Below are 24,637 nucleotides of genomic sequence, written 5' to 3' on the forward strand. Positions count from 1 at the left end.
TTCAATTACCAGTATGGTTTGGAACAAAAAGAAATTAAATAAAGCAGAATTCTCTGGAAAAAAATTGTGCAGCTGAAAGTAGACTTAGGAGAAGATCCTCTATGCAGCTTCAGCATTTCTGTTACACAGTGGGTCTGTGTGTGTGTGTGTGTGTGTGTGTGTGTACTGTGTGTGTGAGAGAGTGTGTGTGCATGTCTGTGTGTGGCAGTATGTGTGTGACTGTATGTGTCTGTGTTACTGTGAATGGAGGGGTGCGTGTGTATGTGTGTGTCTGTCTGTGAGTGTGTGTGTGTACTGTGTGTGTGAGTGTCTGTGTCTGTGTGTGTGAGAGAGTGTGTGTGTGTGTCTGTGTGTGGCAATATGTGTGTGAGACTGTATATGTCTGTGTTACTGTGAATGGAGGGGTGTGTGTGTGTGTGTCTGACTCTGTGTGAAACTGCATGTCTATGTGTGTGTGTGCACGTACTTCCTTTACTGTGCCTCTTCAGTGCAGCCTATACAGGATGACAAAGATCACAGATGAACATGGGGATAAACAAGATGGAGACACTGCTTCTGCACCGTGGGTGTTGTGGTTGGGTCCCTCCTACTATGCCAGCCCCACCCGGGTCTGATCTCCAACAGGACTCTAGAGCCAGCCTGCCCTACAGAGTACAAAAATGCCTCCTTCGTCCACTGCAGACAGAGAAGGGAAGGGAAGACAGCTCTGAGTGTGGACAGGAGCTCTTACACAATGTCGACTCCAGTGACACAGCAAAGATCTACACCTAATAGGCCTGGGCTTGTCGGGGACTGTTATTCTCATACCTAGAGACTGAGATCAGGACTCTGGCCTGGGAAAGAATCAGGAAAAGATCTTGTTTCCAGGAGGATGGGTGCTGCCAACCGCTGCCTTTCTTGTCTTCCCCCTCTCCACATAACTTCTTTCAGCCCCTACCCAGGCAAGGAGCATTGGGGATTTCCAGCGCTTAGCACTCCCAAGGTCAGGCCTGCTTCAGAGGCCACAGGGCCAGGGACCTGGGCAGGCAGCCTCACCCATGGGAATCCAGACAGCGGGAAGGGAAGCCATTATTTGCGGTAAATGGTGCTGGCAGCTGCGGTGTGTCAGGGGGCATGGGGGGGGCAAAAAGATAGGCCAAGGCAGACTCCCATGGAAACAGATATCCAGTCTCACAGGTTCATATGACAAAGTCAACCACACCACTCAAAAACTGAGCCAAATCATGCAAAGTTTTGTCTAGACAATGTGCCTACATAGACTCAGGTGCTTACCTTGTCAGACGCTCTGGAGCAGACATAGGCAAGACAGTCATGCAGACACAAAGGCAAGTTAACACACATAAGCCATACAGCCTGCCGCACAGATCCAGACACAAATACTGTCCAAATCCATCTCTTAAGCAAGCTCTTAGGTCTTACTGTGGAGCCCTGGCTGACCTGGAACTCAGTATTTAGACCAGGTCAGCCTCAAACCCTCAGAGATCCTCCTGTTTCTGCTGCCAGAGTGCTGGGATTAAAGCTGTGTCTCCATGCTGGCCCTTCTCCCTCCTTGAAATCTGGTTTGTCACTTCTATCCTACTGCCTTGGATATGTAGATCCTGATCTCAACAACTTGACTCTTAGATCTTAAAGAATCACCAAAGGAGGGTCCAGCCCAGCGGCAGAGCGCTTGCCTCACTGGGTTCAAACGACAATGCCCCCACACTTGAGAGTGGTAGCTAGCTAATGATGATAAAGCCAAGTGAACACTTGAAGCTGCTCACATTGAAAAGATTCTCTTGTAAGAATTGCTGGAGTCTGGGCATGAGGTCACGAGCCTCTTTAGAAGCCCGTCTACCGCTCACTGTAAACACGTCTCGGTTTACTAGGAGCTCCACACCGTCAGACCGCTGACCGCCCAGACCCAGCAAGCACCAGGGAAGAACAAGCCAGGCAGACATGCCCGATCCAGGCTGCCCTCTGGCAACCCTCAAAGTCCCAGGTGCCCAGGAGGGAGCCGCTGACACAAGGCGTGATCCCCTTTCTATGTCCCTGTTAGACCTTAATGTTAGCTACAATCCCAGTCTTACAATCTTTCTCCCGCCTCGTTCCCAGAAAGAGATGAGTGTTCCGGAGAAGGGAGACGCTGGTGAGTGCCAGCAAGGCTTTGTATGGCGAGGTGAGCCTGCCGTAGAAGGCTGTGATGCCCCTTCTCCCTGGGACCTGGATAGCCTGCCCTACTTGGATGGCTGCGGAGAGACTTCTAACCTCACACAGCCCAGAAAACAGTCAACAAGCTCCCCCCTATCAGAGCAGAACTTCACATGGCACATAACCACATATCTCTCCTTAGACTGTCTTAGAAGTTGAGAACCAACCTCCAACACACAATGTAACTCCTTGGCCAATCTTAATCCTAAATTCAGCGACTTACTCCATTCCCTCTCCAAAGGACCAATCCAAGACAGAGCAGTTTTTATCATCAAGAGTCACAGCCCAACTCCAAACCCCAATTTAACATCACCAGAATCCCTATCCTTGCTGACTTTTGCCCTGATCTGTAACCACAATGTCAATACCTTAACTCTAACCCTGCCCCAAACAGTTACACACTGTGTAATGTGTACCTCTATGCTGGGCACACAACTTTCACACCTTCAGGAACTCAATGGCTCCTGCTGGCACAGTTACCATCTTTTTTTGTCCTCAAGACATTTTATTCCGGGATGGCCCAGTGCTCTGCCGGGAACCCAGGAGCACCAAAGTGCCCAGGCCTTTTGACCCAGGTTGAATATGCAGGCCCATGAGTCCTGGCCCACCCCAAAGCCTCTTCCAGGATTAGCCCAACCCTTGAACTGAAATTCCCGCCATACCCTCCCCTTGGCTCTCGTCTGCCAAGCTTTGAGGGAGCATCTGTTGCGCTGGAGCCCCCAAGTAGGCGAGAGCATGAGGGACCAGGGCTGAAGGAAATGTGGCGTTCTGATATGGGGATTTCCAGACCCTTCCAAGACCTAAGACACTAAGACACCTACCTCAGAATGGCATAGGTACCTGTCCCGGACAGGTTATGGACCTGCTGAAACTGGGGGAGGCAGCAGCACCCACAGATCCCCCTTCTCTCCAGGCACTGTCTTGTGATCAGGACAGTTCCGCTCCATCAGGAGTTCTGGCATCAGCCGAGGTACCTGCTCCACTCTTTACCCTCGGGTACCAGTGTGGGTGTCCTCTGCCCCTGGGCCTCCATGGACCGTCACAGGAACGGGGTTTCCCCAGGGGCCGAAACCCTCACACTAAGGACTGCAACATTTACGTGGACACTGAACTCTCAGATGGACAGCGTCAACTTTTGTGTCCTTCCCCCAACTGTGTATGTCCAGTCTGGCTCAGGGACCCAAAGAGGCTCTAGGAGGTAAACTTGATACCTCCATAGATGCCTATGTTGGGGGTTCAAGTGGGACTGTGGGCTGAGATGAGGCTAGCCCATCTGTTAAGGGCAGGGGACTGGCTGGGCATGGGTTCTTGGAGTCCTGGGGGAAAGTAACTATGTCCCCCCAATCTTGCCCTCTCTGCTAGCCTTACTCCTCTCCAGGCTGTCTCCGTGCCCCCCTCTCAGGCCCCTGGATCCTGTCACCAGTCTAGACTGGGTAGGGCAGGAGCTTGTCAGTCCCCTTTATTCTCGGGGCAGAAGTTTTTTGTCCAGCAAAATTTCCATCGCCATCAAACCTCCACTTTTCCTCAAGGCCCCTTGACTCTAAGTCCAGGACCAAGCAGGAAGACCCCTGCTGCCCCGAACGGAACATCTCTTTCAGGCTGTTCTGCCTCTGCTGGCTCAAGTTTGAAGGGAGATATGCTGGTCTATGCTAGGAAAAGATTTCTGGACCACGATGGGACCTAGGGGAAACAGGTACCACCAATAAGAGCATAAATAAAGGCAAGGGCATAATGGGATCTCAGGTGAAGAGAAGACCTAGAGATTTTAGGAGTTCCCCTTTGGTCCAGCACTGGGCCAGAAGTGACCTTCCTCAGGAGGGGTGGGGGTCATCACTTTTCTCCCTCAGGAGGGGTGGGGGTCATCATTTTCTCCCTCAGGAGGGGTGGGGGTCATCTTTTTTCTCCCTCAGCAGGGGTGGAGGTCACCATTTTTTCCCTCAGGAGGGGTGGGGGTCACCACTTTTCTCCCACAGGAGGGGTGGGAGGTCACCATTTTTCTCAGACCACCTTCGTTGCCTCCCACAAGCTCTCTGCCCATCTGCAGTGGGGGATGGAGCAGAACAGTCCCAGCTGGCTCTGTTGGTGTCATCCACCACATGCCTGGAATTACCTGGACAACCTGGTAAAAATACAGCTCATTTGGCTCTGTTCTGAGGTTCTATTTAGGATGGTCTGCAATAGTGACTGAGTTTTTATTTTTTAACAAGCTCTCCAAATGACACCAATGACTGTCGTACCTTGCTCCAGGTCTATGCTATCTTTCTTTTTAGAAAACTCGGGCAGGTTATGTATTAGCCTTTTCTAGGGGAACCAAAAAGAATGAATATATATTTTAAAAAGCTATTTATTAGATTGGCTTATACAGTACTGTCTGGGTGTCTTCACAATGGCTGACTTCACACTGAAGAGACTGAAAGCCTGGTAGCTGACATCCACAACACTGGATAGATACCTCAGCATCCAGGTCTAGCACTCATGGTCTAGAGGAGCCTAAGAGAGCCACTGGTCTTCAGTCCAGGTTGGAAGCCAGAAGAATCTGGATCAGCAAAGATATCAGTGGCAGCAACAGTGGCAGCAATGGAGTAGATGAACTCACCAGCAGACTCAAGGTAAGCAGGCAAAATGTCAAATGGTTTTGTACCTCTGACCTTATTATAGCTGAATGGTCACTGGAAGGAGCCAATCCCTCTATGGTATGTCTACCCTGAGCTACCCACCTCTATGGTGTGTCTACCCTGAGCTACCCACCTCTATGGTGTGCCTTTGATTAATGCAGTCAGAAAAATCCTGGGACCAGAGAAATAACTGGAGGGGTGAAAACATTTTTCTCGAAAGCCTGATGGCGGTAGGGTGGCAGTGATGGCAGCACACATCTTTAATCCCAGAATTCTGGAGGCAGAGACAAGTGGATCTCTGTAAGTTCAAGGCCAGCCTGGTCTACAAAGTGAGTTCCAGGACAGCTAGGGCTACACAGTGAAACCCTGTCTCGAAAAAGAAAGAAAGAAAGAAAGAAAGAAAGAAAGAAAGAAAGAAAGAAAGAAAGAGAAAGGAAAGGAAAAGAAGAGAGAGAGAGGGAGAGAGAGAGAGAGAGAGAGAGAGAGAGAGAGAGAAGCAAGCCTCATGGCCTGAGTTCAGTTCTAGGACCCACGAGAAAAAGGCAACTGCATGCATCTATAGATCTATAGTCTCTCTCTCTCTCTCTCTCTCTCTCTCTCACACACACACACACACACACACACACATACATGCACACACACACATGCACACACGAGCACGCATACACACAGAGTTAATTATAAAAAGAAAAACTTTCATAGATATTCTCACAGGCTACCTTATCTAAATATCTAGATATCCCATCATGGGTGTGGCCTAGAGACATCTTAATTACAGAGCCTGTCAAGTTGAAAAGGAAGATTAACCACCAGAGAAACTGGAGAGAACTCAGTTTCTGGTACCCACTCTGGGTGGCTATGTCTCCAGCTTCAGAACATATGACACCCACTTCTGGCTGCCTTGATACCTACATGTACACACATATGAACACACATAAAAAAATAAATCTAAAAACAAAACACAACCTTAGTGTGGTGGCATACACCTTTAATCCTAGAATTTAGGAGACAGAGGCAGGTGGATATCTCTGAGTTTGAGGCCAGTCCGATCTACATAGTGAGTTCCAGGACAGGCTGAGCTACATAAGTACCTCTCCATGTCCTGCCTTTTGAAAAATCCGATTTGAGGGCTCAGTTATCCTCCCAGCTGTTACACCCAGTCCCTCTTCTCTATAAACTATTCCGGCAGCATTCCCACCCCAAACCCTCTCTATCTCCTGCTCCCCCAAAAGTAACCCTCAGATATTACCCTCTGCAACAAAGGCAACATAGAACGCCTAACAAAATTACTTTGAAAAAGCCACAAAAATATGGCACAGTCCTCAACAGAGGTCACCAGGCAGGTGTGGTGGCACACTCCTCTAGACTCAGCGCTCAGGGCAGAGACGCATAGAGAGTTGAGCTTGAGGCCAGCAGGTGTCACCAACCTCTGAGAAGCCTAAGAATTGATGTCCAACGGTCTCCCAATAATGGTCTCCAGCAGTCACCAAAAAGTTACAAAAGATTCAAAGAAGCAGCAAAGTATAGCTCACTCACAGGGAAAACACTGAAAAAGAAACCGTCACTGAGAAAGCCCAGACACTGGGGACACTAAAAAGAAGCTTACATTATTGCTACTTTAACGCCCTTCAGATGGTTGCAGGGAACTCTGGACAAAGAAGTAAAGGAAACCTGGAAACCATACAGCCCTGGAGATAGGAAGCTGAGAAGGCAGCATATGAAAACGCCAAGAATGGCCAGAGAGAGCACCTCACACCCTTAACCCACCATTTAGGAGGCAGAAGAGGACGATCCGAGTTCAAGGTCTGTCTGTACCACAGAACAAGAGCAAAGCTGTCCTGAGCTCCTCAGTGAGACACCAGCTTAGAGACAACAGCAGACATGTGTTGGTGCAAGCCAGAGTCTGTCTTAGCTGTCAGCTGTTTCTAAAAGACAAAAGAAGTGAAGCAAACTAAATCCAAATCTGTACAAAGAAGGAAATGATGCCTGCAAAGGCAGAGATCAGTGAAATAAAAAGCAGAAAGAAGATAAAGAAAAATAAAAGCTGGGTGTGGTGGCACATGCCTTTAATCTCAGCACTCAGGAGGAAAAGGCAGGTGGATCTATGCGGATTCAAAGCCAGCCTGGTCTACATATTTAGTTCCAGACTAACTATGGTATAAAGAGTGACTCTGTTTAAAATAATAATAATAATGATAATAATAGCATTGGCTGCTCTTTCATAGGATTCAGGCTTATTTATCAAAACATACACACTGCCTCACAACCATCTGTGACTCCAGTTCCAAGTGATCTGACATCCTCCTCTGGCTTCCATGAGTATTCCATGAGTGTACACATGTGCACAGATACATATAGTCAAAAACATGCATATACATGAAATAAAATAATAAAAAAGTTTAAAAGATCAAGCCATTAAAGTCAGAAAAGAAAGTAGAGGCATCACTATAATTTGACATAAATAGGGACTCTAAGAGGGTCCTGTAAGCCAGGTGTGGTGGCGCACACCTTTAATCCCACAAGGTATACAGATCTCTAAGTTCAAGGTTAGCCTGGTCTACAGAATGAGTCCCAGGCCAGCCAGGGCTACATAAAGTCAGGGCTATCTCAAAATATAAATAAATAAATAAAACAAAATACCAAAAGGAAATTAATAAAACAATTACATTTATAACTGCATAAAGCAGAATACTTAGAAACTTGATCAAGTAGGTATCAGACTTCTGCTTTGAAAATTACAAAATATTGCTAATTAAAGCAGGCCTGAAGCTGGGCAGTGGTGGCACACGCCTTTAATCCCAGCAATCGGGAGGCAGAGGCAGGCAGATCTCTGGGAGTTCGAGGCCAGCCTGGTCTACAATAGCTAGTTCCAGGACAGGCTCCAAAGCCACAGAGAAACCCAGTCTCAATTAATCAATCAATCAATCAATAATGAAGGATATCCCTGTCCAGATTTGGTTCGGTCTGTATCAGAATCCCAAGAGGGAAATTGTATAATTATAATATCAAAAAGTGAAAGAAACAATTAAAACAACAACAAACCAAAACATAAGGGCGGAGAGATGGCTCAGCACTTAAAAACAGGTACTGATCTTTCAGAGGACATGGGTTCAGTTCCCTGCACCCTCACCCACCACTCCACTTACAAACACACATAAATACACGATTTAAACTTAGAAACAAAAACAGTCAGAGGAAACCTTCACGGGGCTGGAGCTGGTGGTACTGTTTTAAAACGAGCTATCGTGATACCAGTATCCCAGGCCATAGGGGAGAGGAGGGAAATTGGACTGGACAGAACTTTCCTTTTGGCTTTGTGCATACCAACAGGAAACCTGTAGGATGAGAGGACACGTTTGCATATCGTGCATCTAAATCAAGGCCTGTTATCAGGGATACATAAAGAACTCTTCATTGTTAGCTGGACAGTTAGCTGCGGGAAGGAGGGAAAATGTGTGGAGCCTGCAGGCCCGTGTGGAAGGACCAGGAAGAGATGAGGAGACAGGCAGTTAGGGGCTGACTGACTTGTATGCTAGAGTTCACACTAACACCTCCCCTCCGCTGCAGGAAAAGGAGGGGGAGCGAGGGAAGCCCAAGTGTCAGAATGCATAAATAGGCAGCAAGCCAGTGGCAGCCCACACACAGACCCCAACTTGAGGCTGTCCTTCTCATCCACGGCTTTGTCACCCTCAACTCAACCACAACCATGGCTCAGACGCTGGCTCTGAGCCTCCTTATCCTGGTCCTGGCTCTCTGCGTCCCCTGGACCCAAGGTACCGAAGAGGGAGAGGCTTTGGCTGGGAGAAGGGAGCTAAAGAGACACCTTCTGAGCTGCCTCTGACTCTGTCCCCCTATCACGCAGGCAGTGACGGCGGAGGTCAGGATTGCTGCCTCAAGTATAGCCAGAGGAAGATTCCCCTCAGGATTGTCCGAGGCTACAGGAAGCAAGAACCAAGCTTAGGCTGTGCCCTCCCAGCCATCCTGTGAGCGCAACAGAGGGATGGGTACAGGCTGGTGGTGGAGTAGGGGAGCTATGGTGGGCCAGACTCAGAGCTCACCACCCTCCAATGTGCAGGTTCTCACCCCGGAAGCACTCTCAGCCTGAGCTATGTGCCAACCCTGAAGAAGTCTGGGTGCAGAAGCTGATGAGACAGCTGGACCAGCTTTCAACCTCAGAGAAGCAAAACCTGGGCTGCAGGAAGAACAGAGGAGCCTCTAAGTCTGGAAAGAAAGGAAAGGGCTCCAAAGGCTGCAAAAGGTGAGGATGCTGAAGGGGTGGGGAGGGGAGCAAAGAGCTGCCTCCCCACCTGTCTCTCACACCCCTCTTCTGCCTTCTCAGGACTGAACCGACACAGACCCGAGCTCCATAGCCCTGTGACCACCCTGGACCCCCGGAGATTCTCCATGAACTTCATCATGGCTTTATGCCCCACCTCATGGACAAAGAAGGGGCTAGAAAACAGAAAGGACTGAGGAGCCCCCGAGCAGCCTCCTCATGCTGGCCTCGCCACACCCTTGTCCTGCTTCAACCAGCCCAACTGCATGGTCATCCCTTTCTTGTACGGCCGAGCTGCCTTCCCTGGGCCAGACCCGGAGAGTCAGAAGAAAGACAGTCTCCCAGGGAATGAAGAAGGAGACAGCAGGACTGTCCCCTCTAGGAGGTCACTCAGGTCCCAAGACCTGACCTGCTCTCCCCGGCTCCCTATCCTTTTCCTTGCAAATATGATTTATACCTAATTGAATAAAAAGCTGCTCAAGCCTCAGCCGGAATACCTGTTCCTGGGTGCTTGTGTTTGCAGGGAGTCGATGCTATTTCAGAGTGAAGTCATACTTTCTGGGTCCCAGCTGGGAGCTCAGAACTGTGAACTCTACATTCCTACCTACTGCAACAGTTGCTTTGTCTCCAGGGTGCCCAGATTCTTGATAGGTAAAGGGAGGCTAATGGTCAGGGTGGGCCAAGTCTCTGAGGGAACTGCTAATGGAAAGAGCCAGACTACGAGTGGGAACTCACACTCATGCTCACACACTCACACACTCCATGGCTCTGCAGGCCTTTGAGGCCTCTCTCCCTCCCCGCCCCATCCTGTTCTGCACACTTACTCCAGGAATGAAAAGCCTGTTTCTTGTAACCCCACAACTCTGATCCTTTTCAAAGACACAGAGGACTCCCTTCTGACCGCTTAATGCAGCCCCTCCCCCATCTCAGCCTCTTCTTTGGCTTCATGTTGTGATTTCTTTCTATCCCAATGTGGGTCCCTTGCACCCCTTAGCTTGCTTCCAGCTAGGAAAGCCTCCTTCCTTCTTTTCCTCTCTCCTGTGGCTAGGACCTACAGCCTCAGGCTCCTGTAATCTCTTTTACTATTGTGGTTAGTATGCATGCATGCGTGTGTGTGTGTGTGTGCGTGTGTATTATGCATTTGCATTTGCGGGGGGACATGAAGAGGCCAGAGGAGAACATCACGTGGCTTCCTTAACTCTCAACCTTGTTAATTTAAGACCTTCTTTCGTGAACCTGGAGCTCACTTCACTAGGATCCACCTGTCTCCACCTTGTAATCCCAGACTTTTACATGGGTGCTTGGGAATTTGAACTCAGGTCCTTTTAATTTTGCAGCAAGTGTTCTTACCCACTGAGTCATCTTCTCAACTGTCTCCTCTAGTTTCTTGAAGCCCCAGCCATATGTAGCCTTTTGTTTTTCTTTTATTTAAGATTTATTTTTTCAATTATGTGTATGCATTTGTGCAAAAGTATACGGTGCCCAAGAAGTCCAAAAGAGGGCATTCGATCCCCTGAAGTTTCAAGCAGCTAAAAGCTTCTTCTAGCCCTCTTTGGCCTCTATGGGCCACATACACATGCAGGGCGTAACACACATAGGGAGACACACACAGAGAGACACACACATATATACACAGAGAGAGAGACACACACACAGGGAGACACACAGAGAGACACACACACATATATACACACAGAGAGAGACACACACACAGGGAGACACACAGAGAGACACACACACATATATACACACAGAGAGACACACAGAGATACCCACAGAGACACACACAGAGGAGAGACAAACACACACAGAGATACCTACAGAGACACAGAGATACTCACAGAGACACACACACAGACACACACACACAGAGACATATACACAGAGAGAGACATAAACACACAGAGACACACACAGAGAGACATACACATAGAGAGATACACACAGAGATACCCATAGAGACACACACAGAGACATACCGAGAGATACACACAGAGACACACAGATGCAGATGCATACATTAGCAGAGGCGGGAAGATCTCTGTGAGTTCGAGGCCAGCCTGGTCTACAAGAGCTAGATCCAGGATAGGCCCCAAAACTATAGAGAAACTCTGTCTCAAAAAAACAAAAATAAAATAAAATAAAAATTTTGAAAAATCTTTTAAAGGTAACGTCAAACAAACAAAACAAAAATAAAAAACTGCTGGTTGGAAAAGTAAACACTTCAGCCAAAGACAAGCACAAACCATAAAAGGAAACTAAATCTGAAGGATTTCTCATGTCTTCTTCTGCACATACCAACAGTATTGATTTCACCAAATACCGGAGCAATGAGTAGCAGAAAACAATTCATAGATTCTACTATAAATGTAAAAGGAAAAACAACCATTAAAGTTTCTCCAAAATTTACAGAATTGTCCTCTAAACATGAGAACTCTGTAATCTCTGGAATCTTGGGTTTTCTTCTAGCTCTGGAGTACTAAAGGAACTTATTGTTGGTTTATTTATTTGTTGTGTGTATGTGTGCGTGTGCGCGCAGGTGCACGAGCCTAGGCACACACAGAGGTCAGAACAGGACATCAAGTGTCCTATTTCTATCTGTGTCCACTATCCCTTTGAAAGAAGGTTCCTCCTCGAACCTGAGACTCATGTTTTCTGGGCCAGGCTGCAGCCCCAGCAGTTCCCGGCTCACTCTGCCTTAGAGCTAGGTTTACAGACTTGCATTAGATACCCAGCTTGTTACGTGGGTGCTAGGATTTGAACAAGATTGAATAGCAAGCAGTCTTAACTGCTGAGTCATTGTTTTTACTAGCTGACTCAGCATTACCTCCTAACAGTAAGTTATACTTGGGGCCATTCAGGAAGTTATTAATGTCTTATTTTAAATTATTTCAGCACTCTCTCTTCCATGAAAGGAACACACACGCATGTGCATGCACACACACACTTATATACACACACAACCACACACACACACGCTAGACCAGCTCTCTGTTGTTAGAGTTGCTACAGAATATGACTGTCTTGCCTCCCTTGATTCGCTCCTTCCTTGCCAATCCTTTAACCTCTTTAGGGCCAGGCCTGAGGCTTTCACAAGGTCGAGTATACACCTGAGAGCAAATGCCAAGGTCAGAAGTCAGGTTTCTTGCTTGTATGTCTGTGTGAGGGTGTCGGGTTCTTTGGAACTGGAGTTACAGTTGTGAGCTGCCATGAGAGTGCTGGGAATTGAACCTGGGTTCTCTGGCAGAGCGGCCAATGCCCTTAACCTCTGAGGCATCTCTCCAGCCCCAGAAGCCAGGTTTCTTAACCACCGTCAGTCAATGATACCTAGCTAGCCGCAATTTCATGCTTCTGTAGTATGTTTCTATTTGTCTATATTGTGACTATGGCGTATGCCTTCAGAAGCTAAAGGGGCAGAATGCCATGAAGCTAGAGTTACAGGTAGTTGGGAGTCTGCCCTTCACCATCATGGGGATTCGGGAAACCCAGCTCAGGTCCTCTGATGGAGCAGCAAGAGCTTCTGAAACCTAAACCGTCTCTCCACGTACAGAGATTGTTATCTAAACATTTACTTTCTTCAAGATTACTGTTTCTCCCTTGGTGGCAAACTAAAACACTCCAGAACAACTATGTTGATACTTCTAATTTTTGCTTTAGATACATTGATCGTGACACTAGCGTACTGACAATTCAGCCCAGGATTAAGAGACTTAAGTGGATACATCTCTTGTGAACACCTGTACAGTGGTCTGTTTCTGTTCTGGACATTGCCCGCCGCAGAAGGGAGGGACACATCGTTAGCTCAGCCACCAGGGGGCAGCATCATCGCCGCGGTCCTAAGACGGCTAAAGTCAAAACAGCCCTGGATTGCGCGCCTCACCCTTGCTTCATCCGATTTAAAACTGTATTTTTAATTTGTTTTTATTACTTGATGTGTTACTGTTAAATCAAATGTTTATCATTTATCTGTATCCATTTAAGAATGGGACAAATTTCTTTCCCGCTCGTCGGGTTCAAGTCTTTCATTAGGCACAGAAGCGGCGTTTAGTCTCTCAAGAAACCTCTGGGGAATAAAGAAACCTTTGCTTAGAGCGGGCTCTGCTGCTGAGTAATTTAGGAACTTAAGTCGAGAAGGAAAGCGCTGAGGGTGATGTGAACTTCCTTCAGCCTTTAAGTCAAACATTCCGTATCTTCAACATTTGGTGCCACTGGTTCGGGTACATTGTGCTGTTTGCGTGGGCATCTTTGAGGTAAACACCTTCTACACACCGCCACCCTTTCGCGGGGTTGAATGCCTGCGGACCTTAAGGGCCTGGGTTGGGGATCTGGGGCTAGAACTTGCGGGACAAGTTCCAAGATCCAAGCCCACGCTGCCTTGGATCGCCGGAAGGACCTACCCTCACCCTGTGTCCGGCGTACTGGGAAGGGAAAAAAGACGTTCTGCTAACGCCTGCGCAACCTCAGAACTAAACGCCTGGACCGAGCCTTGCTTTCTAGGCTCCAGGCGCCATCTGCAGGCCTGGGAGGAGAGACATTCTGGGCACATCAGCGGACACAACTGCACCACACACGCACACGCTAATTGCACACAGATAGTGACACAATTCCACGACACACACTCATTCAAACATTCAGCCTGGGTCCTCTACCGTTCACCCTCTTGCATCCCTACTTCCACAACAAACTTGATTGACTTCAAAGTGGGGATGGAGAGTCCCTTATCCCAATAGCAAAGGTCCCCTCGTCCTGTCCTCCCATCTCTGGTACAAGGATTTGGTCAGTCTAGAGTACATGAAGACGATGTAGGTTCCTTGGTGGAGTATGAAGCCAAACTGAGCTATGCCCACCTGAGCTGTCCTAATAATCGGGGACAACCTTCCCTGCGTTCACACTGAACACGGAGCCCCACAAAGGCAGTTTAGCCTAGTGGAGGCTGAACTGAGTGTGGCTGTAGGCACCAGGCGTGTAGTCGGAAACCTTTCACACCTTCCTCTGTGATCTGCAGGCCTTTCCCCACTTGGGGGTGGGGTGGGCCCTACTCTCAACGAAATCTAAACCGATGGCTGGCTGTGGATGACTGAAAGCCGCTAATACTTATTAGAAGGGGATCACTAGAAGGGCTTGCCTGAGATGGCCTGGGTACTTCAACAATGCTGTCTTTACACTGCAAAGACTGACAACCAGGTAAACTGCTCAGTCCCCGAGGTTGACCGTGTCTGCAGTCCCGGTCCGGCAATGAAGGCCGGGGAGAGGAAGGATTCCTAGACAGCGGCTAGTCTTACGCTATTGGAAAACTGAAGCAGCTCAGTTCTCTTGCAGCAGCTAAATATGGCAGGCACAGCAACGAGATGGGTGAACTTAGCAGCATAACGCATCCTTAGGCGAGCCGGAAAACAGCAAAACTTTTCCCAGGGGCCTCCTCAGATCTGGCCCACCTACAGAAGAAGCTGCCCCTTGCACATTTTGAGTGGATCTTCTCTAACCACATCCAGACAAGATTAACCATCACAATGCCCATGTCCTTTTCCTCTTTGCCATACTAGACCAGTAGACACTTTCCTAACACCCTATTTGTCCCCTCCTTCCCTGATTCCTCTTCACCACTGCAATCGTGTGTGTGTGTGTGTGTGTGTGTGCGCGTGTGCGCGCATTTGCACATGTCATTTGGGTGTATGTGCGCTTGTATACGTGTGCATGGAAGTCAGAAGTCAGTATTGACTATCTTCTTCAGCCACTCTCTACCATATATCAGTGTGTGTGTGTGTGTGTGTGTGTGTGAGTCGGAGGTATGTGTGCATGTAAATTGTACCCAAGGAAGCTAGATGATGTCAGATAGCCTAGATCTGGCATTGCAGGCAGTTGTGAGCCACCCAGTATGAGCGCAGGGAACTGATTCCAGTTCTCTACAACAGCAGCAAACACCCAAACCCACTAAGCCACCTCTCCAGCCCTCCACCTTATTTTTTGAAACACGGTCCCCCACTAACCCTGAGATTCACTGGCTGGGCTAGACTGGCTGACCAGAAAGCTCAAAGGATTCACCCATCTCTGCCTTCCCAATGCTGGGACTACAGATTCGCACTACTGTGCCTGGCTTTCGTGTGGGTGCTGGGATCCAAACAGAGATCTTCAGACTGGCACAGCCAGCACTATACCAACCGAACCATCGCACTGCTTTTCCCCACCCCTGGCTTTTTAACGCACAAGCCTCGAGACTTGGAATGTGGGACCTCTCCTTCCTACACTCCCTCTCTTGGCCTTAAATGCCACCCATACGCTTCCAAATGCACGTCTTCAGCTAGCATCTTCCCCCTGAAATCCAGGCTCATGCCAGCTACCTACTTAGCATTCCCATTTATGTATCCAATGTGCAGCTTCAACCTAAGTCAAAATCAAGCTCCTGGTCTCCCGTGGACCCACTTCTCTGCAGTCATCCACAGCTTGACGACTGTTCCATCCATTTTCTGCAAGCCTGTGTGGTATTCTTGCCTCTGCTCGCTCTCATCTCCTCTGCACAGCACCAGCCTACTGGTCCTACTTCTTTCCTGAATCTCAGCACCTCTCGCCAGCTCCAAGCACCATCTTCTGCCCCCCCTGGGTTAGTGCATTGGCCTGTAGCCCCAACTCCATGCCCCCATTCTCACTCTTTGGTCCAGCTTACATTTCACAGTAATGGGAATCTTTGAGACATTAAGTCAGGTTGCGTTGGGCTCTGTTCATCCCTCTAATGTCCCCTTGGGTCACCCAGTAACCAACCATGCTGAGAGCCATGCACTATCATCAGTGTGGGAGGTCCTTCTGTCTATGTGTTGCTTTTATTGGCTAATGAATAAAGAACTGGCTTGGCCTATAGCATGGGAGGAGGAAGGTGGAGTCAGAGAGACATCTGGAGCTGCCAGAGTCAGACATGCTGAAACTTTAGCCGGTAAGCCACAGCCTCATGGTGATACACAGATTAATAGAAATGGGTTAAATTAATATATAAGAGATTAGCCAATAAGAAGTTAGAGCTAATGGGCCAAGCAATGATTTAATTAATATAGTTTCTGTGTGATTATTTCGGGTCTAAGCTAGCTGGGCTGCTGGGAACCAACAAGCGGTCCCTTCCTCCAACAGTCATCCCGTCTAGCTGCCTCCGACTGCTCTGCCCCTTGCACCTCTAGGCTATTCCTCACACTTTCGCTTCATGGCTGTTGACTCTGCTGTTTTTTTCTACCGAGAATATTTTCCCTGGAGCTCTGTGTGGCTCGCTCTCTCCTTCTCTCTAATGGGGTCTCATCATGCAGCCCTGATTGTCCTGGAAGTAGATCCACCTGTTTGTTACTGGGATTAAAATGCTGGAATTCAAGACACATGTGTGCAGCTAGCCTCTTGCCTTCTTTTTCCATTATTTTTATTTGTATGTCTGCATATGTGTGTGTGCACACATGTGAAGCTGCCTGAGAAAGCCCAAAGAGGATGTCAGAAACCCTGGAGCTGGAGTCATAGGCAGTTTGTGAACCACACCATGTGAGTGCTGGGACCTGAACCCAGGTCCTCTGTGAGAGCAGCAAGTGCTCTTAACACTGAGCCATCTCTCCAGCCCTGACTCTTGCCTTCTCTATTTTTCTTCTTGGCAGTTGTCACCTGACTACAGATTTTTGTTGTTTGCTTGTGGTCTGTCTCCCTCATTGGAATAAAAATTCTGCAGCAGAAGGAACGTTTCTGTTCTGTTTGCTGCTGTTTCCCAGGGCTGGGGACAGCCTGGCACGGAGGACTCACTGTAACCTCACTGAGTGAATGTGGCACAAATGCCCTGTTTATGGTTCTCCCTTTATTGCACTCTTTCCTGCCGATTCTTGGGGTCGTCCCCAACAGGCACTCAAGGCAAATGGTAACGAAACAATTGAACCTCCACATCCGCTTTGCACTATACTATTGTGCGGCTTAGGACCTCGGCAGGAGGCAAATGCATACTCCAAAGGGCTTAGTAAGGAGGGATTCGCCACTGGACCATTTACAGAGGTGAGGGCAGGCAGCCACTGCACATGAATTAGCAGAGTTTCAAACTTTGCGTCTTCCCTGCTCGACAAAGTAGACACTAGATGTACTGCCTGAAAGTCTGCTAAAAAAAGGACTTCGCTTCTTCATCATCTTGCAGGCCACCCTAGAGCTGCAAGCCCCTCTTTCCCTCATGCCAGTAAACCTTAGAAATCACCTGAAAGTCAAGATCACTCGTTTCTCTCCCTTCCTCAACTCTAGAGAATGTCTCCATGAAGCCGTGTAATCAGAGAAAGAAGCAAAAACTAACAAGCTAAACCACCTCCCATGCTTTCCCCTTGGCTTCTGGAACATCAGAGGTCTGTTCTTCTACATGTAGCGCCCATTCAATAGTGCACACGGTGTGTACATCCAGCTAGGGGCTGTGCTTCTAGTATAGACAGCAACACGCTGAAGTGGCATTGTCACTGGGGCACTGTCTAGGTTTCATACCAGGGCCCTGGGGCAAAGGGCTGCTCTGTTTGGCTTGACTTGATTTGTTTGGTTGGTTTTTATTCGTGTGTTTGTGTGTGCGCATGTGTGTGCAGGTGCCTTCAGAGGCCACAAGAGGGCATCAGCCCCCCCCCCCAGAGCTTAGGTTACAGGTGGTCATGCGCTTCCCAGTGTGAGTACAGGGAACCCAAACTCAGGTTCTCTGAGACAACAGCATGCACTCGTAAACAATGAGCCATTTCTCCAGCCCAGTTTCTGGGTGTTTTTGAGATGAGTCTCGTTCTGCAGCCTGGCTGACCTGGAATTTCACTATGTTGTCCAGGCTGGCCTCACATTTATGAGCCATCCTTGTGATGGTTAACCTTCTTGTCAGCTTAACTACATCTACAGTCAACAAAAATCCAAGCTTCCGGGCACTCGTGTGAAGGACTCTCTTTATCAGATTATTTGAAGCAGGAAGACCCACCCCAAGTCTAGGCAGCACCTTCTGGGGGCAACCCAGATAGAAGAATACGGAAGAAGGAAACTTTGCTCTTTCGCCTGCTTGTCCTCACTCTTGAAGGCGAGCCCATCTGTCCTGTTGCGGCAGCTTTCCCTCCCCAGTATTAGAACCTGCTTCTTCAGGATTTCAATATAAATTGAAGATCAGCAACTCTCCAGGAGTGGGAGGCAGGGCAAGAAATAGGAGGCGGGAGGAGGGGAGCCACGTAAAATAAAGGTTCCTGCTGGACTTGGTGATTCCATACCATGGCTGTAATCCCAACACTAGGAGACTGAGACAAGAGTATTGTCATGAGTTCAAGGCCAGCCTGAGCTACAGAGAGAGACATCAAAGAAAAAGAGAAAAAAGGAAGGAAGAAAGGAGGGAGGGAGGGAGGGAGGGAAGGAGGGAGGGAGAGAGGGAGGGAGGGAGGAAGGAAGGAAGGAAGGAAGGAAGGAAGGAAGGAAGGAAGGAAGGAAGGAAAGGAGAAAGGGGAAAATCCACTTATCCACTTTATGCACTCTTAACCTGGTACTTTTTTAATCATAATTTTGTCAACATAATCAGAAACAAGCCACCCACCTAATGATATGTGCAACCACCACTTGCAATAATCATTTGTAGTCCTGGCAGTTAAGTACCTCAGGGACTTTATCGCCTAATGTCTTATCTTCTAACCTTGTCTTAGGTTCTTAGTTACACATTAGCGGGCTTAGAGGAAATTAGCGCTGGATCCTTCCTTCATAGACAGCAGTCTACAAAACCAAGGAGGACTTTAAGTATCATTCAGAAGAATTAGACCAAACTCATATCTCTGGCCCTGAGAGGAGATGTGACATCTTGAACTGATTAAAATATCATCAGTGGCAATATATCTAAACCAGGCTCTAGAAGCCCTGAGTCTTAAAAGGAGGAGGACTACATGGCAAGAGGCTTCCTGATAAAGAACAAGCAGGTCTTTCAGTCGCATAGACAGGACAAAGTCCCTTAGGAAAGCTGCTTGTCATAGAGACTATCGAAAGTAGAGTAACCTGCCTAAAACGTAGACAGCAGCAACGGTTTCTCCGGCCACTGTCGGTTCTCCCCATTGAGTGCGTATTTTACTTGTAAATCACCTCTGCCTATCTGCTATACTCTGTCTCCTGGGACTCCAAGAGGGAGTGCAAAGACTGGGGAGAAGAGGGGGTCAAACTGGGATCCTGACAAGTCCCATCCTGTGTCTCCTCGCTGGTGCTTGTGACACTCTTGTGTCCTCCCGATTTCCTGGGTCCTCTTTGTCCATGAATAGAGATTGTCTGTGTACTTAAATATACAAGCAACCCAACCCCAGCATTCCATTCTGGGGATCTACTTTCTAGGATCTCTTCTGGTAAAGTTTACAACGTCCCTGGAGATTCTGACAGAAAAGAGGTGGCTCACTGTAAGGCTATAAGGAGATCAAATATCTCCCACTCTCTACTCACTACTCAGCACTTGAGTGGCCTCTGGTCATCACATAAAGAGACTCTTCCTACCCCAGGCAGTTGGTGGCAGTACTGGGTCAGTCTTGCAGCCCTGAACTGATAAAAAGATCATGGGAACCGTAGGTCAGAAGCACAAGTCGCAACCCGTGCTTGTCACGGGCATCTGAATCTAGAAGCAATCTTCGGGGACTGAGTCCTCCGGCTGACAGAATGTCGCTGTCTTCCATTCAGTAGTGTCGGAACTGAAGTGAATTAGAGGACTTAGATGATGTCATCGGTGGCAGCAGGAGGTCACAGCTCTGCACAGCCACTTGTGGCCTGAAGAGTTTTCTTCCCCACAGGGACCTCCACTCGGGCAGAGCTGATGTTTGAATGTACAAGGGATTTCAGGATGGCTGAGTGATGTAAAAATCAGAGCTTATTAAGGATTTAGACAAAGGACTGAAATGGAAAAAGCAGAGAGTCTGTGCTTGTGGCAAAGGTTTTGTTGCCTAGGGTGAACACAACTCCAGGGACAAGAGTCCCTGACCTTCAATAGCCACCAAAGCTTCTGACTCCTTGGTCTCAAGAACTAGAAGAATGGATGACACAGAAAACAAATGTGAGTGTTTCCGAAAGGAGTGTTATCTAAGGGGGTGGAAACAGGCAGCGCTCCTGTGCACAGGAGGGTCTCCAGGAAGGGTCGCCACTTAGGGTCTTTGGCTAAGGGTTAATGAGACTTTTACTGATTAGAGGCATAGGGATGTAAGTCGGTTGGTCCATCTGGTCTACCTGGACTGATGGTGGATAACCATGTACCTCTACATCCTCGTGATTTTGGAGACAGCCAATGAAGTCTCTGGTTATGAATGGAATCCAGACAGTTATAGCCATTAGGTTGTTATATAAAAGGGAAAGATGGATAACAAGAAACCAGAACACGGACCAGTATCCTTAAACATTTCTGTCTAAGGACATTTCTGACTTCTGGCCAAGACAGAGCTGGCTGTGGAGAAATGGAGCAGACATGCTCATTTCTCTGGCCCCGCCATAGCTGCCTGACAAGCTTCTTGCTGCTATTGTCTTCAGAGTTACAGGGAGAAGAACAGAACACATCCAAAGGGGTGTTGGCTTTGGAAAGTCACTCTTAGGTATCTCTCCAGTGTGTGCCTGCCTCTGCCTCCCGAGTGCTGGGATTACAGGCATGTGCCACCACCACCCTGCTCTTTGGTTACATTCTTTAAAAGATGTAATTTACAATGATAGTGAAATATTAAGCAAAGCTTCAAACTTAAGCAAAATAAAAGTGTGTGCTGAATTATTTTCTTCAAGAACTTTCTTGTGTAAATGCAAATGTAAGGTGTTTTTTTTTTTTTTTTTTTTTTTTTTGAGACAGGGTTTCTCCGTAGCTTTTGGTTCCTGTCTTGGAACTAGCTCTTGTAGACCAGGCTGGCCTCGAACTCACAGAGATCCGCCTGCCTCTGCCTCCCAAGTGCTGGGATTAAAGGCGTGCACCACCACTGCCCGGCTGTAAGGTGTTTCTTTAAGGTCAGTTTATTTAGATGTTTAGACGTAGGGTGGGGAAAGGGTACTTATTTTAGAAGACACCAGGTATCAACCTCTGGCCTCTACATGGGCATGCACACAAACACACATGTTTCTATACAACACACACGTGGAGAGGGCCTAGAGCTGGGGTCCAGAGGGCTGGATGGGCACCCATATTAGTTATTCTTCTGAGGTCGTCTCATCTCTTTCTCAAGGGTGGGAAATCATTCATCTGTCAATTCCTTGAAATTTAGGGGTTTGTCTCAGAAGGAGCTGGCCAGCCCCTCTCCTTAGAAATCCCCTCTCGGTTCCCAGGATTGAGAAGGGAAAAGATGGCAGGGGCTGTTCCGGTCCAGGCTCCTTCCAGCTGTTGCTCTGACCTAGGCACTGGATTTGGGGAAACGGGAAACGCCTGCAGATGCTCAGGTGGTTGGGATGCAGGGGCTCAGGATGTAGGATCAGGGTCCTGGGCCTTGTCCTCAGGAGCCTTCCCTTCCAGCTCCGTTTCCCAACGCAGCCCTAACTACCCCACCCTAACAGCACTTCCTAAGCCCAGGCCTAAGAAGACAATGCCAGTGGCACTAACAGAGGACAGCACACACCCTCTCCCTGGAGCCGACAGGACACAGTGCTTTTCGTTTTTTATTTTTTTATTTTTATTTTTTATTTATTTATTTTTTTTTGCCCAGACTGTTGAAGTTCTCAGAGCTAAAGCCAAAGAAAGCAGAGGGGAAGCCACTGAGTGGGGGAAGAAGGAAGCCAAGGTCATGTTTTGCCAAAAGAAAGGGGGCAGAGAGGGATAAACGGGAAGACCCAAATGAGAGGGAATTTTTGGACAGAAAGTGAAAGAAATCTCAAGGGCATAAATTGGAGCAGTCTCTTACTGGCTCACAGAGGCTCGTACAGGCTCTCTAGGGCTCACAGGGGCTCACACGGCCTCACATCCTCTTGCCTCTGGACCCTCTCAAATCACACCAGGGCACCCGAGTGCTTCCGATAACTCCCCTGCACACCCGGCAGTGCTTCAGCCTCTCACAGATTCCTGCACACACCCAAGAACTCTCACGCTTACGCACTCTCTGTGGCCTGCCTCAGTTCACCCGCCATGGCACCCCGTGTGGCCCCACTGCTGGTCTTCAGCCTGTTGGTTCTTGGGACCTTCCCAGGTAAGGCTGAGGTGATAACTAAGGTGGGGGGGACGACAATGGCTTGTGGGTAATGTCTCAATTTCAGACTGTTACGACGCTCATGAAAGACCCTGCAAGTTCATGTCAGTGAATCTAGGGGTTCCCTGTGTCTTCTGTGTGTGCCTGTCAGAACGAGGGTGCCTGTACCCCTGAGTTCCAATGTGGCTCCACTCTTGGCATATCCTGGGGCCTATAGCTGCCCATCTCTCTGCAGGCTTCATGTCCTGATATGATAACCTCCATTTCCAGGCAGTAGAAGGAACCTATGGGCATAACTAAGTTGGAGTGTGTGTCGTGTCTGAAGCCCTGGTTTCGATCCCACCACCGGGGTTGTGGGTTAGAGCTTTGCTATGTTGCCTGCTTCAGTTTGAGAGAATGAGAAACGCTGAAGCAGGTGTGCTTAACAACGTGTTCCCTTCTGGTTGTTTCTTTTTAGGGGCCTTGTTTGGTGGTTTGGTTTGTTTTTGTTTGTTTGTTTGTTTGTTTTGTTTTGTTTTGTTTTTCGAGACAGGGTTTCTCTGTGGTTTTGGAGCCTATCCTGGAACTAGCTCTTGTAGACCAGGCTGGTCTCGAACTCACAGAGATCCGCCTGCCTCTGCCTCCCAAGTGCTGGGATTAAAGGTTTGGTTTTTGAGATAGGGTCTGTTGGCGTTACCCAGGCTGGCTTCAAAGTCCTGGGCTCAAGCGATCGATCCTTTAGTCTCAGTTTCCCTAACAGCCGGGCCTCTCGGTGCGACAGACATCTGCTGGCTATGTAGTAGTTCATACGACTGCAAAGGCCCTCAGCCGAGGCAAGCATCCCCTGTCCCGGCACTGTGACTACCATTAACTGTTTGCTGAAACATGGTGAAAATGGAGAAAATCTAGGAGAGGGTGTGTGGCCAGGGCAGCAAGAAGACATAGAGAAATGGTTGTTTAGATGACTACGATACGTCCCACAGCTGCCAGGGCCACAGTGGCACACGGTGGCTGCATACCAGGTCCAGTTCCCTCTCACACAGAGACGCTGCTGAAGTCACTTAGGGCTGCGGCCTTCCTTCCTCATGGCCTCCACGTCTTCTCCCCTTCTTTCTCCTATCTCAGCCCCAGCTCTTGGGGGTGCCAACGATGCGGAAGACTGCTGTCTGTCTGTGACCCAGCGCCCCATCCCTGGGAACGTCGTGAAAGCCTTCCGCTACCTTCTTATGAAGGATGGCTGCAGGGTGCCTGCTGTTGTGTGAGTTGTGGGGAGAATGTCTAGCCCATCTCCCGTCAGCCTTATCCCTGGACCCATGGCCGAGGCCACCTTTCAATAAAGTCCCAGAAGCAGGTCCCCACACATGGCCTCCGAGCCTCTGCCCCTCATTCTAGAGCCTTCTAGGAAACTGAGTTCCAGGCCTTCACTCCCTCTGACCTCTGGCTGCAGGTTCACCACACTGAGGGGCTACCAACTCTGCGCACCCCCAGACCAGCCTTGGGTGGAACGCATCATCCGAAGACTGAAGAAGTCTTCTGCCAAGGCAAGCCTGACCCTCCTCAGCCCCGCCTCCATCCTCCAAACCCCTGTCCAAGATTCCAGCCCATGACCCTGCTTCTCCTTCCTCCGTTAGAGCAAACACAGCAGCAGTTAACCATGACGGCACCAGAAGGAGCCCTGTGTCTTGAACAAAGGGATATGAATCACCCTGGCTCAAGGAACAAAGACCCAGAAGAGAGGACCAGGCCTCCTGATGCTCTGCTCCAGACCTAACCCAGCCAGGGCTGTGTCTAGAGCATCATTGTGAATGTGCGGGTTTGTGTGGCGGGAGCACAGCCTCTCCCTGGCTAGACTGCAGGACTTTCAATAAAGCTGCTTGGTACCCATGGATCTGTCTGTCTGCTCACTCTCTCCCCAGGAGGACAGGAATAGGAAGGGAGGAGGTGGGATGGCAGCATATATTTTGCACCCTGAGTTCTAAGCAATCTGTTCATCGGCCTCCACCTCACACTCTGCCGCTTCCAAAGCCAGTCCCACCAAGGACCTAGTTCATCTTTCCCCAGCCTGTCACTCTCTATTCAGCCACACAAAGCTTGCATCAGCCAGCTGAACAAAGTCCGCCGGAAGCCTCAGACTTTTCTGATTTCACCATCCAGGCTGGTGTTTCAGTGTCCAGGTGTCTCAAGGATGAGGAGTAGGGAAGCTTCAATGGGGATAAGAGGAGGGGCAGAGGATGCAGCTCTCCTGTCCAGGAGAACTTCCTAGCCACCATGTTGCTCCCTCCAGCACTCTTCTCCCTTCCCCCTCCCCCCACACTTCTGTTCCGGGGCTGGAGGTTTCCTCCTCCAGAAAAGCATCCCAGACTCAGTCTGGGTTAGGTAGCTTTGCTTCCTCCCAAATGCCCATGGCTCTGCCCCCCTTGTTCTCCCCTACATACCACCACCTGTACGCACACACACACACACCTGCA

General features: G+C 48.8%; 2 protein-coding genes across 2 annotated transcripts; both read left to right on the forward strand.

Moving 5' to 3' along the window:
- Positions 1–8,457: 8,457 nt before the first annotated feature.
- On the forward strand, positions 8,458–9,568 carry Ccl21 (C-C motif chemokine ligand 21). Its single transcript, XM_057790963.1, has 4 exons — positions 8,458–8,578; positions 8,668–8,788; positions 8,881–9,063; positions 9,145–9,568. The coding sequence occupies exons 1-4, from the start codon at positions 8,512–8,514 to the stop codon at positions 9,173–9,175; spliced, it is 402 nt and encodes a 133-aa protein (XP_057646946.1). The 5' UTR covers positions 8,458–8,511; the 3' UTR covers positions 9,176–9,568.
- A 12,372-nt stretch (positions 9,569–21,940) lies between these two features.
- Positions 21,941–24,005, forward strand: Ccl19 (C-C motif chemokine ligand 19). The gene is made up of 4 exons (XM_057791116.1): positions 21,941–22,190; positions 23,295–23,427; positions 23,617–23,710; positions 23,801–24,005. Exons 1-4 carry the CDS (start codon positions 22,130–22,132, stop codon positions 23,819–23,821), a joined length of 309 nt encoding a protein of 102 aa, XP_057647099.1. The 5' UTR covers positions 21,941–22,129; the 3' UTR covers positions 23,822–24,005.
- Positions 24,006–24,637: the final 632 nt, after the last annotated feature.

This window comes from Chionomys nivalis, chromosome 16 (assembly GCF_950005125.1).
Source record: "Chionomys nivalis chromosome 16, mChiNiv1.1, whole genome shotgun sequence".
NCBI classification, from domain to species: domain Eukaryota; kingdom Metazoa; phylum Chordata; class Mammalia; order Rodentia; family Cricetidae; genus Chionomys; species Chionomys nivalis.

Excerpts from the sequence above, each read along its gene's own strand:
- Ccl21 (XM_057790963.1), top strand. The coding sequence starts at position 8,512 with ATGGCTCAGACGCTGGCTCTGAGCCTCCTTATCCTGGTCCTGGCTCTC. Across the intron at positions 8,789-8,880 it reads TGTGCCCTCCCAGCCATCCT|GTTCTCACCCCGGAAGCACT; the intron begins GTGAGCGCAACA and ends TCCAATGTGCAG. Across the intron at positions 9,064-9,144 it reads GGCTCCAAAGGCTGCAAAAG|GACTGAACCGACACAGACCC; the intron begins GTGAGGATGCTG and ends CTGCCTTCTCAG.
- Ccl19 (XM_057791116.1), top strand. The coding sequence starts at position 22,130 with ATGGCACCCCGTGTGGCCCCACTGCTGGTCTTCAGCCTGTTGGTTCTT. Across the intron at positions 22,191-23,294 it reads GGTTCTTGGGACCTTCCCAG|CCCCAGCTCTTGGGGGTGCC; the intron begins GTAAGGCTGAGG and ends CTCCTATCTCAG. Across the intron at positions 23,428-23,616 it reads TGCAGGGTGCCTGCTGTTGT|GTTCACCACACTGAGGGGCT; the intron begins GTGAGTTGTGGG and ends CTCTGGCTGCAG.